Source organism: Conger conger, chromosome 7 (genome assembly GCF_963514075.1).
Source record: "Conger conger chromosome 7, fConCon1.1, whole genome shotgun sequence".
In the NCBI taxonomy this organism is placed as follows: Eukaryota; Metazoa; Chordata; class Actinopteri; order Anguilliformes; family Congridae; genus Conger; species Conger conger.
In genome coordinates this window covers 4232850-4245143 of record NC_083766.1, presented here as the reverse complement: position 1 = coordinate 4245143, position 12294 = coordinate 4232850, and the positions used below count along the sequence as shown (strand labels likewise).

Genomic DNA, 12294 nt, shown 5'->3' with positions numbered 1-12294 from the left:
GACGTCCCCCACCAAGGACGATCGGTTCAGGGGCCCTCCACCGACCCCCCCCGGATACCAGGGCATCTCCCTGGGGGACGTGCAGCACGGAGTCCCCCGGCCCCCCCACCTAAAGCCACCCGACTATAGCGTGGCGCTGCAGAGGTCTAAGCTGCTCCAGAGCCCCTCGGGGCTGCCCCTGGCCCTGCCCGCGGACGGCCTGATTCAGGCGAAGAGGCTGGCGCACAGCCAGCCGCGGCCGGGCAGCGTAGCCCTCCCCGGCCAACCCGATAGCGAGGACGATGGTACGTGATGGCGGGAAGCACGCTAGCGTAGCGCTAACGGGCGACCGTGTAGCGCTAACGGGAAGCTAGCGCTGTGCTAACGGGGAAGCTAGCGCTGTGCTAACGGGGAAGCTAGCGCTGTGCTATCGGGAAGCTAGCGCTGTGCTAACGGGAAGCTAGCGCCGTGCTAACGGGAAGCTAGCGCTGTGCTAACGGGAAGCTAGCGCTGTGCTGACATGAAGCTAGCGTAGTGCTAATGGGAAGCCAGCATATTGCTAACCGGGAACGGCGTTGCGCTAATAGGAAGGTAGCATAAAGCTAACGGGAAGCTCGATGCAGCATCTGATGGTCAACTCTGCAGTGTCTGACGGTTAACTTGGAGCAGTGTCTGATGGTCAACTTGTTTTTCACCTGGTACTTTGCTGACTGTGGTCTATTCACTGTGTTTGAAAGAAAACTTGTTTTGATGCCTGAATATAATGTTATAATGATAATAATTTGAATATAATGGCTCATTTGTAAGCTGCTTTTCAGTGAATGAGTGAACAGCCATAACCCTGTATGGTGAAACATGGGTCCTGCATTCTCACTGCCTAACCTGCTCCTTTCTCTCTCCCTCCCTCTCTTCCTCTCTCTTTCTCCCCCCCCCCCCCCCCCCTCTCTCTCTCTCTCTCTCTCACAGATGAGCAGGTCTCGGCCGTGTAGGTCCCTGTCTGGCGGACAGACAGACAGATGGACGGACAAGACAGAGACAAGAGTCTCGTGGGGGAGGAGTCACATAAGCTAGACCGGCCAATTGGCACGTCCCCTCGCCCTGCCTTTCCCAGAGTTCTCACTTAAACCCAGATGGGGGGGGGGCAGAAACCATTCCATGTACACGAGGGCAGACTGGGGCTGTTTTTAACCTCTCTCACACACACACACACACACACACACACACACACACGCACACTCCTGGAAGAGTGACCTTAGGACCAGGGAATTGTCCTGGCCTTCCCGTTAGCACTCGCTGGGGAACGGGAAGAGGTGGGACGGACGTTCACTCGCACGGAGTCGGACATAAACCGTGTGAAACTGAAGTCAATCGATTCCATGGCAGGGTTTTACATCTCCAGGCTCAGTTTTTATTTATTTATCTTTTTTAAAAGAGAAAAAAGGGTTTTTAATTGCTTTTATTTGTCTGAAGTTTTTTTTATTTTATTTTTTTTAGATTCTTTGCAATTTTGGCAGCATGCTCTCATGTATAAATACGAAACGTGTGATTATTACGTACCCAGAAAGGGAAGATTACAGAAGAACACTTTTTCTTTGTTAATGAAGCAGAATTTCTGTCCGAATGTTAAATTCAGAACTGAAAGAGTTCTAGCTTGCCCTCTGTTTTGATGTTGTCTGTGTTTAGATCATAAAACTGCTTTCCCGGTTGAGTGATATCTCAGGCCATTGAGAATGCTCTGGCCCATTCCTTGCTTTGACTGCGTTAATTCAGTGGACCACATGAGGTACTGCAGTGGCCTAGTCCGCGTATATGTTCATTATACCCTGTATACCTTTTGTTTGAAGTTGATTTGAAAGGATAGCCCCCCCCAAAAAAAAAATACAACGAAGCTAAATTTCCGCTTACCCAGACTGCTGTCTAACTGCCGAGATATCTAGATAGCTACCGGTACAACAGACCACAATGTGGCCAGTGTTTTTGCTGCTCAAAGCGCCAAAACATTTTTATTGAGATTTAAAAAAAAAGGCTCTTTCCACATATGACATGGTTTCTTAAGAACATCCGCAGGCCCACGCTTGTGCACGGTTTCATCGGAAACCACTTTCTAGTGAAGCATGTCAACTGTTTATCGGCTCAAAGTCTCAACCAAAGCGCACCAGACGTGCGTTCAAGATGGCAAACGTTAAAAAAACGGTAGTGCGCGAACAAAAACTGCTGCTGGTGGGGAAAACGCAGAGAACGGAAGTTGACAGTTGTTGGCTGTTATAATACACTTTAACCAGTGTAATATTTGTTCTTACCTTGAAAGCTACACCACGGGTTAGCAGCGAATCAGCTAACTGTTACATTGATGGACCTAAATCGTATCCGTTTGTATTAAAAAGTCGTTGGTGGCGGACTAAATGGAATGTTCATTTAAAATCGTTCAACTATAACGGTTTCCCGCGAGCAGTTCGCCGCTGAAGGTTGCCGCCTTGAACGCACGTTGGCATTCTGGGCCTCAGTGTCAACGTTGTTTTAAAACATCATGATAGCACTCCGGCAAAGTGTAAATATAGCTTCGTTTTATTTTAGGCTGTACTGCCCCTTTAACATGTTGGAACAACAGCACATTCATGCTGCAAGGGCAACACGTTTCATTCTTGAAATACAGACTTTTTTTTTTTTACTTTTTTTTACCGATATTGCAGAACACATTTTAAGGACAAGCTTTAAAACCGTGCAGCCAACAATTACGGAATTGTTTACACCAGTTTGCTTGTTTACAGTGTTTTTATTTTATTTCATCCAGTCGCTAAGAGCAACGTACTAAAATGATGAACTATTACTTGTGTGACTGATGTTGTGCAAACAGATTTATTTAAGCAGTTTGAATTATGTGGATGCAGCACTGTTAACACAAAATGTGTTTGGTCTTCAGCGTACCTCAACTGCGATATCAGCCATCAAAAACTGGAACGTACCTTTTCCTGGAAACAAAGGATGTAAAAAGTTAACTGATAATTTTTAGTTAAGGGGAAATGTATTTATATGTCAGATTTTTTCCTCCTGCTTTGCCACATAAGCCCATGAACAAGTCGAATGCTTTGTGTGAAATGTGCCGGTGGTTCCGCTTGACGCTAATGATTGCTGCCCATTGTAAGCAAATATGTATTTGTATATTCTAATGAAATTGCTGCCGCCTAGTGCTAAACTAGGGAACTGCAGAAGTGTATAATATTTAGGGATATAACTGGAGTATCTCTGTCTTTTTTTTCCTTTTGCTGTTGGGACCCAGTGTTTATTTTGTATCATTTTGCCATAAAAAAAGACTTGAATATATTAATGGTAATATATACATATATAAATATATACATATATTTTTGGTTTATTATAAATGAATGTCACTGATCATGTATAGTTGAGAAAAGAAAGCTATCTGTAAAGACTGTATTTTTAAATATTTTGTTACAATAAAATCCGAGGTCGTGATTGCTCTTTTTCTGTGGTAGGGCAGGAATCTGTTGAGGATTTATTTTATTGTTTCTTCTTTTCTCTGTTTCCTTGCCATGGTTTTATGCTTTTGTATGCTCTGAGCTGTGCGTAAGTTTGACTTTTAAGGATCCGCGCGAACGTTGCGCGTTTGGCTCGGTCGCCTCGGAAACCCGGCGTGATGAGGCTCCTCCCCTCGTCCTTCTCAGTGGGGAACTCTGGGTAAACCGGACGCAGACTGCCGGCTCCTCAGAGGTGAGCAGGCGACACGAACTTCGAAACTCCGTCGGCTGTTTAGACCGGTCTCTCCCTTCCCCTCCAAAGCACATCTGCCTTCTCAACAGGGAGGGGCTCTTCTGAGCTCGCTCTGCCAATCATTCCACTGTCCCCGCCCTCGTAGTGCAAGCTCCGCCCACTTTGGGCCTGCACATTCACCAGAAGCCTGAACGAAACGTAGTATTACCGTCGTACCGCCACAAACTGAAAACAAACCGCAGGTATATAAATATATATAGACAGAGATGGATATTCCTGATCTTTATATTTTCCTAATTTAAACAAAACGACTGTAGATTCATGTAAATATTACTACAAATGGACATCGACGGCGGCGATGTTTTTTTTTGTTTGTTTTTTTTGCGCTTTTCTCTTTTTTCAGCGAGCAGTGTGGCTTGCTTCTGCATGGCCTTGCTGTGTTTCAGGTGAGCTGATCATATTGATCAGGTGTCGGTAGCAGACGCCTCTGTTATCTGGTGGAGTCTGAGGGAAAGTAGCCCTTCCTGTCCTGTGCGTTCTGACGCGCGTCTCACTGTGCTTGGTGAAAGCTGACTTCACACGCCCTTCACAGACCCTGTTCTCCATGTGTGTGCAGAGTGAACCGTGAGTATATGGACCCGCCTCTCTCGATGTCACACCTTAACCGACGTTAAGCTCCATGTTCGTTTTAATCCGAAGTTTCGCCTTTCCGTACGGCATTTGGGTTCATGTGACAGGGATGTACCAGATAACCGCCTCTTTGCGCACCTGAGATTGTGGCGTATTCGTTTGAAGGTTCCGTACCTGTCTCTCGACGTTACCGCTCCTTACCAGAACATCCAAAGGCTATTTTTTCTAACTTTGCTCCTGACGACACTGGAAAACTCTATTTTCTATTTCTATTCCATTTCCCCTGCGCTTGCTGGTCGCTGGTCTCTAATGTAGTCTCTGGAATGCAATAAGCGCGATGTGAACTTTCTGTAAAGCTAATGTGGACATCTGGCAGAACGGAACAATTGTAAACATGCCGGTAGCAATTGTACTGCACATGTCTGTAAAACAAGTATTATTCTGTCTTATACGCTTCTGTCTCCGACTTTTGATAGCTGTTGTTAATTATGTCTTTTAGAAAGACAATTTTGCTTGTATGCTTTTTGTATTTTTACCGGTGAGTGTAAATATTTGTTATATTTTTGTTTAAAAGAATGTTTTAAAAAAGTACTGTTTATTTCTCCAAGTCTACTGATATGAGTTTGGACAACAATAAACTATGTTAAACATTATAGGAGTTGTATTTGTTTATTTTGTGTTTTTGTGTGTGTCTTTGTGTATATGTGAGTGCGTATGTCCATGTTACATTATATTAATGGCATTTGGCAGATGCTCATCCAGAGTGACATACAACAAAGTCCATAACCAGGGATCAGTGTGCTGAGAGACCCTAGAGGGATGTACAATTTCAACTGCTACCTGCACAGCAAAGATAAGGACGAGGGCCTATTTGATCATCTGATTTGTTTTTTAGTTTTTTTTTTGTAAATACGCAAATGCAAGAATAAACTGCTTACCTAGCCAAACAAAACCAGCAAACGTATCATCCTAATCACACAAGTAAATAACACCGGTAAAGACAACAGTTAATGTTTATAGGGAGGGACGGGGAGAGGTGCAGCTTGATGAGGTGCGTCTTCCGCCTGCGCTTGAAGATGGTGTTTCAAGATGTTTGTGTCTGTGCATGTGCGAGTCTGTACGAGTGTCTGTGTGTGTGTGTGTGTGTGTGTGTGTGTGTGTGTGTGTGTGTGTGCGCGCGCGCGCGTGCGTGCATGGTGGAGATTTTAATTATTGTTTTCCTTAGCTGCCTCATTGGCTCATAATTTACATAATTTTCATAAATATAAACATAAAAACATAAATTAAAGTAATCTCCAGTCTGCTTGCTTGTGTTTTTCTGAGACCCCGTAAATCAGGTTTGTGCTTGCTGCGGTACATACAGTACCAGGCAGCCAATTAAAGGTCAGATATTAAAAAGACATTTTTCACTGAGATAAAACTAGCATAAAGCCAGGTAGACTAGTTATTACTGTCAGTATTAGCATCTGTACATCGAAATCCAGCTGTCCAGATTGCTGATGATCTTCTGGAGTTGATGTTCACTTGTGGTGGCTGGCAGTAAATGATGATGTCACCATAAATTTGATTGACTACTGCAAAATGACATTTTCTTAGTCCGGAAGATTTTAAAAAAAGTAACACGGTGGTTGAAGATACTTACCAGTTGTCTTTAGACAACAACAAAACAAATGTGCATTTTTAAATTTATTTAAAACAATTTTTAAAATTTATTTAAAACAATTTTTAAAATTTATTTAAAACAATTTTTTTAATTTTAAAAAACAAAATTTCCCACTATAAAAGTTCACCCAAACTCTCTGGGCAAGGTAATGAGAACTGTCAATTAGCAATAATTGACAGACCGTGTCCCCACTTTCCACATGTTGTTTGTTACCATAGCTACCTCCATGATACAGGCTCATCTTGGAAGACTGACTTTTCACAAGCTAGATAACCTAGTATATCAACTATCAATAGCTAAGGTAAGGACGCTGACTTAGCCAAGTTAAGATAAAAGCAAATAGAAAAGAATCTACGAACCCGTCCTTGGCTTCCATTGTTCCAAGATGTCCCATAAATACTAGTTTGGGTTCAGGCCTGGTTCAGTACAAAAACATTACGGTGCCCATAGCTTTGATTAATAATAAAACCTTGTCCTGACAGCTGGTGTGACTATGAGATGGTCCCTGAAACTCTAGGGCTATATTCATATTTATACACAAAAAACATAGTTAGCATGCCTACAGACTAGATCATGAAACAACGGAGTACAAGTTTAACATTTAAAAATTATGAAAAGTGCATAGGCCTACTAGAAATACTTTTTGCCACCTGCAGAAATGTTGGTGTCTCTAAAAGGAAGCGTGGTAATTTATTACTAGCAAGCAAGCTTCTTCCAGTCAGAAATGATAAAGGACCGCAGCTATTAAGTTTATTAAAACATTTCTCTTGGCTGAAATGGTATCAGATGTACATAACCTTGTGTGTCCGAAATACTATTTCACCTAAGCCTTCTGCAATTTATTGCCATACAAATGTAGTTATTGTCCAAAGATATGGCCCAAAGTGATAATTAATAGCTGGGGAACTGGAATATTTCTGATGATGCACTTATGGGGAAAGAAGGGGACGATTATCATAGGCCGGCACACACTGGCATCATCAGAGTTCAGACCTGAGTCCAAATGGGTCATTGTTTTGCATTCCAATACTTTTCCATGCTTGCTTGACCTTGCCTGGTGCAAAAGAGCCAACCAAGAGGGCAGACATTTGCAATTTGCGAGAGTATTTCATAAATACAGGGGCGCCCCCCCCCCCCCCCCCCCCCCCCCGGTGTAGCCATAATAAGATCCGCACAGCCGTTGGGCCCTTGAGCAAGGCCCTTAACCCTGCATTGGGGAGGATTGTCTCCTGCTTAGTCTAATCAACTGTACGTCGCTCTGGATAAGAGCGTCTGCCAAATGCCATTAATGTAACGTAATAAGTTCCAATACACCAGACAAGCCCAGTAAAGTGTAGAAAATAATTCTAATCTAACGGCAAAACAATTACATGTTGCCTGATAGTTACAGCATCCACAGAGGACACTATAGTGTCAGTAACGGTCTGTAAATGTGTCTGTGAATTCTGTGTTTACATGAGGTCAGAAATGTTTGACAGTCTCTCATCGTGGTAATTTCTGTATGATAGCCTGCAAATTGGCCAACTATATCCTCCTTTCCTCCACTTGTCTCCTCGAAAGGTGATCTCTTTTTTTGTGTGTGTGTGTGTGTGTGTGTGGCATACCTCCTATACAAATATTATATGCTATTCCCTATTTTATTATCTGACTATAACCAATAAAATTCAGAAAAGTTGCTCAAAGTGGAAGTTTATGTGAGACCCAGTGTTCATTAGGAGATTCTTGCCTCTGTGGTTTACAGAGATTTCACTGGGTCAGTAATATTTTAACATATTTCATTATTCAAGCATTGGGTATTAAATCCGTCAGCATATTAGGAATAACTCTGAAAATCATTAATGCAGAATTACAAGTTCATATTAGGCCGCTGCCTAAAATCTTGCGAAGTACTGGGTTTAATTATGTATTTATTTCCTGACTAAAAGTTCATCAAATGATTTTTCATCAATGATATCTGTACGCGAGGGCCTGCTTATCAAAGATTAAATTCAAAGGCAGCGCAGTTCTGAGAGAATTCTGAAACGGTAAAACGGGCAGTTTGGGCTAAAGTTCGCCCTGCTCCCACAGGACGGAGCATCGCGTTCCGCGGAAATTAACTCGGCGCTATTACACACACTTGCGCAGTAGCCGATGTATTATAGATTAAAATCCGACAGAATTACTAATAAAACCGATTCATGGTTTTCAAAGTTAACATGGAAACCAAAGGAACTTTTTGAGCTGCCTCGACGCTGCCGGTGTGTTAACGTTGCCTGGAGGTATAGCTACATTCTTGTAGTTTCTTCAAGGATCAAATTTCCCAAATGTAGTCTGAAAGTACAGCTATGTTCTCTTTGGGTGCAAATTTGTACATTTTCCATGTAAACAATGTACAAATAATATATGCTGGGTTGTTTCACCTTCAGTAGATATATGGTACCGTCCCTGCGATAAGGATTTTTAGGCTACCTTTTTAGGCACCTTTTTAGGCACCTTTATATATATATATATATATATATATATATATATATATATATATATAAATCTTAATTTCGAAGAGAGAACACGGAAAATAGGCTCCTTGTGAGCCATTTGTCTGTTCACTGTTCTTGACTTTTGTTTGTGTTGCGACGCTTGACCGTGCTTGATGGAAAAGACTCACGCCTCGACGTGAAGCCACTTTTTTCAGCCAGTCCTTAATTCTCATAACAGGTTCGATCTGTCGGTTAAAATGCGAGAACAGAAACAGACCCCCTCTCTCTCTCTCCCCATCCTTCTCTCCTTTCCGCCAACCCTCTGCAGCTCCCTGCGGCCTCCGTCGGCGCGATAAGGACTGATTCATGTTCCCCACCGCGATACAGGCGCGGGGTGTTCCCTGTGATCAATGGATCTGTCCAGAATTCCCCGGCCTCCACCGGGCGAGTCCGCTTCCATTTGCCGGCTGCCGCCTCGCCTCCCGCGGGGCGAGAGCAGAGATCAGCGGCTGGCATCGCCGCGTGTCATTATTTACACTCGCCTCTGATGGAGTTGACCTTCCGTTCGCCGGCCCTGTGGTACGTCAATTTTCTGAGCAGTGAGCCACGGAGAGTTTCCCGACAGTTGCTATACGGTTGCCAGGGGCTAAACGAAAAAAAAGCTTCCTGAGGACGTTTCGCAAAAATGGATCTGTCACTTGGACGAGCGATTGCTCATCGGCCCAAGCAGTGGACTGCGATTTACCTTGAGCTTTTTATGAATACGAGTTGCAGGAGTTTGCCCATGTCATCAGCATTCAGGGCCTTCGCTCTGATTGCTACTTTCACTGAAGGGTCAATATAAGCTTTTTTTTTTCTCCCTCAGATTATTTATATAGCCCAATAAATTATTTATTTGCCGATTATCTATTTATTTCTCAATATTCACTGTATAATTGCATGGCTTCATGACACTCCCAAATGCTGGATCTGAACGAGGCTAGCCTACTTCTTAAAGTTTCTTGACAACTAAAAAGAAACAATGCATGCGTGGTTCTTTGGGGAAATCAAAATGAAGGTAATTTTTGTTAACATTAAGGCTGATCTGGCAGACGTATTGAAACGCGACCTGTGACTATAACGGGAGAGCTCTGTGCGTGCTCTCGTTTCCCTGGGAGGAAACGAGATTTTCTCATGGAGGTATTTTCTATTTTATTTTATTTTTTCCCCAAAGAGGGTTTTTGGCTCCATGAAGCACTGACATAGACGGCGGCTTTGGCCGGTAAACGCGTAGAAGGTGGCGGATAGCACAGGTCAGCAGAGTAATGGCGGCAGCTGTGGACGGGCCACCTGGCTAATGGTGATTACGGACCGCTTCTTCACGCGCGCACATTCCGCGAGCTTCCAGCCACGAGAGCGGCTGTAAAAAACGACAGGGCGCGCAGTTCGCCGCTGCCGCAATTCCGCCAACGGCCACACGGTGGCGGTGTTTTTATTCCTTTGAGAAACGTGCTGAAATGTCCGCAATGCCTTTACACCAGCCGGCTCATTCAATAGGGAAGATTTGTTGCGAGGACAATTAAGAAAAAAAAAAAAAAAAAAGTGTTCTGTGAGCAAGATTGCCAGTTCCATTAAGATGCAAATGGGCGAAATTGGCTTTGTGTGAAAAGACTCAATTGTGACCTTGTTGAGCAGTGATTGTATTTGTTCCTTTTGTTTTTGTCTGCAATTCTTTCCTTTTTTTCCCCCACAAGAACTTGACACAATCCTTACAGGATCTCAGCCGGTGGGTCGTTTTCTCATTTTCTCCCCGGCCGTTCATCGGCAGTAACGATCACGTTTAAACGGACGAGGGGGCGTGCTTGACATTGCCTTGCCGTTTCGCGGACGCCGTAGTCCACTTAGGTAAGCAGAAAACAATCGCTGAGCTCAATCTTTCCTCCCTGACTGCAGAAATCACCGCTGTGTGAAGATCAGCGGGACTAATTAGGACAAAAAGGCCATTATCTTAATGCGCCCCCGATGAAGATGAAGATGATGATGACGACGATTTGTTCATTTTCCCCCCGATTTGAGGGAGTCGAGGGTATTTAAAAAGAGATCATTCTTCTGAAGGTGCCTCCCACCTTTACTGCACGGCATCCTTCCTAACCTTCTCGGTGGCCGGCGAGGGAACGTTCCGGAGGGGTTGTGTGTGTGGGGTTGGAGCGCACGGAGATCCCCCGCAGCTCCCCGAGTCTCCCTCGCGCCTCGGGAACCTCTCGCCCCTTTGACCCAGATGAAAACCGTTTTTTTGATGGTTTGCTGCACGTTCTCTACCCTTTATCTGCAGGTGTTTGAAATATAGATTCCTTTTAAAAGTGCGCAGAGCGGTGTTATCGCTGGGTCAAAGAGGAGGACGGGCAGAGTTCAGAAGGCTCATTCCAATCTCTTATTTCTCACCTCCCGTCTCCCTGCTCTTAGCCTGACCTGAAGATCGATCAAGGTCGGCCGTCTTAGAGGAAACTCCGTTCCATTAAATGTACCTTCTCGCAGTTAGACGCTAGGAGCTACAGGAGGCTCCGGAAGATTTCCGGAGCAAGAAAACACGAGCGCATTGCAGAAGTATTTTTTCAGAAAGCCAGACGTATAAATGGTCGACCTGTGGATCCACCTCTCTCCATCTGCCACGCGTGTGCCACGTCTGTAACTGACGTGGCTTCAAATGTATGGCATATGAATCCGCAAGGGCATTCCATTCACCTAATTCACGTTTTCTCGATTCCCGTCTTCACCTCCATTTCTCACCACCTTTGATGGATGGATGGAGCAAGGGAGGGAAGGAGGTGAAAAAAACATCAGTTGCAAAGAGCCCACAGTGTGCATTCAGAAAGGCACTGGAACGGTGCATTCTGGGAAAAGGAGTCTATGCTGTACATGATCAGGGTGTGTGTATCTGTATGTATGAGCGTATGTGTTTGTGTGTGTATGTGTGAATCTGTATCCGTGTGTGTGTGTGTGTGTGTGTGTGTGTTACTAATATGTACTTCCTTCACCATGGTGACCATAAACATATTCGGCAGAAGGCGATTAAAACAGCGTCTTGGTTCAGAAAGACCTTTATTAGACACATGAGCCGTTATTCTTTTGGAATGAGAGATAAGACGGCCAAGCAGAGGATTTTAAGCCGCACTCTTCTCATTTCTGTCGGATGTTTACCGCGGTGTGACAGGCCGATATCCGCCGTGCCACTGCGGTCTCTGTGTCCCTAAGACAGCGTCCTGTCTGACGGGTCGCTGCGGTCTCTGTGTCCCTAAGACAGCGTCCTGTCTGACGGGTCGCTGCGGTCTCTGTGTCCCTAAGACAGCGTCCTGTCTGACGGGTCGCTGCGGTCTCTGTGTCCCTAAGACAGCGTCCTGTCTGACGGGTCGCTGCGGTCTCTGTGTCCCTAAGACAGCGTCCTGTCTGACGGGTCGCTGCGGTCTCTGTGGCCCTAAGACAGCGTCCTGTCTGACGGGTCGCTGTGGACACGGAATGGGTCTGTAGACACGGGCCTCCCAACAGTCTTCAGAACTGAGGAGGTTTGGGTTCTGGTGTGTCTCGTGGGCTGTAGATCACACACACATTACACAGCTGTCACTCAGCTCCTGCTGCTCTGTACCCTGGGGGGAGGAGGGGGGGTGGGGGGGGGGGGGGGGGTGAACTCAAAATAAACCTTGACTGCAAATGTGCAGGAGTGCTCAGGGATCTGCCATTTCAGGTGAATCCCCAAGCAGATACTTGAGAAAGAACGGTGAGTGTGCTATAGAAATTGGTATGTGTGTGTGTGTGTGTGTGTGTGTGGGTGTTTTTGTGTGTGTGTGTGTGTGTGTGTGTGTGTGTGTG

At 44.9% G+C, this 12294-nt stretch overlaps 1 protein-coding gene across 1 annotated transcript in view; it reads left to right on the top strand.

The window, feature by feature from the left end:
- The window catches only part of rapgef6 (Rap guanine nucleotide exchange factor (GEF) 6), a 119009-nt gene extending 114021 nt beyond the window's left edge, over positions 1 to 4988 (top strand). The window contains exons 29-30 of the mRNA XM_061247671.1: positions 1 to 284; positions 946 to 4988. The exon at positions 1 to 284 is cut by the window's left edge and continues 10 nt beyond it. Of these exons, the coding sequence (XP_061103655.1) occupies positions 1 to 284; positions 946 to 968 (307 nt within the window). The 3' untranslated portion in view covers positions 969 to 4988. The remainder of the gene's footprint in view (positions 285 to 945) is intronic.
- Positions 4989 to 12294: the final 7306 nt, after the last annotated feature.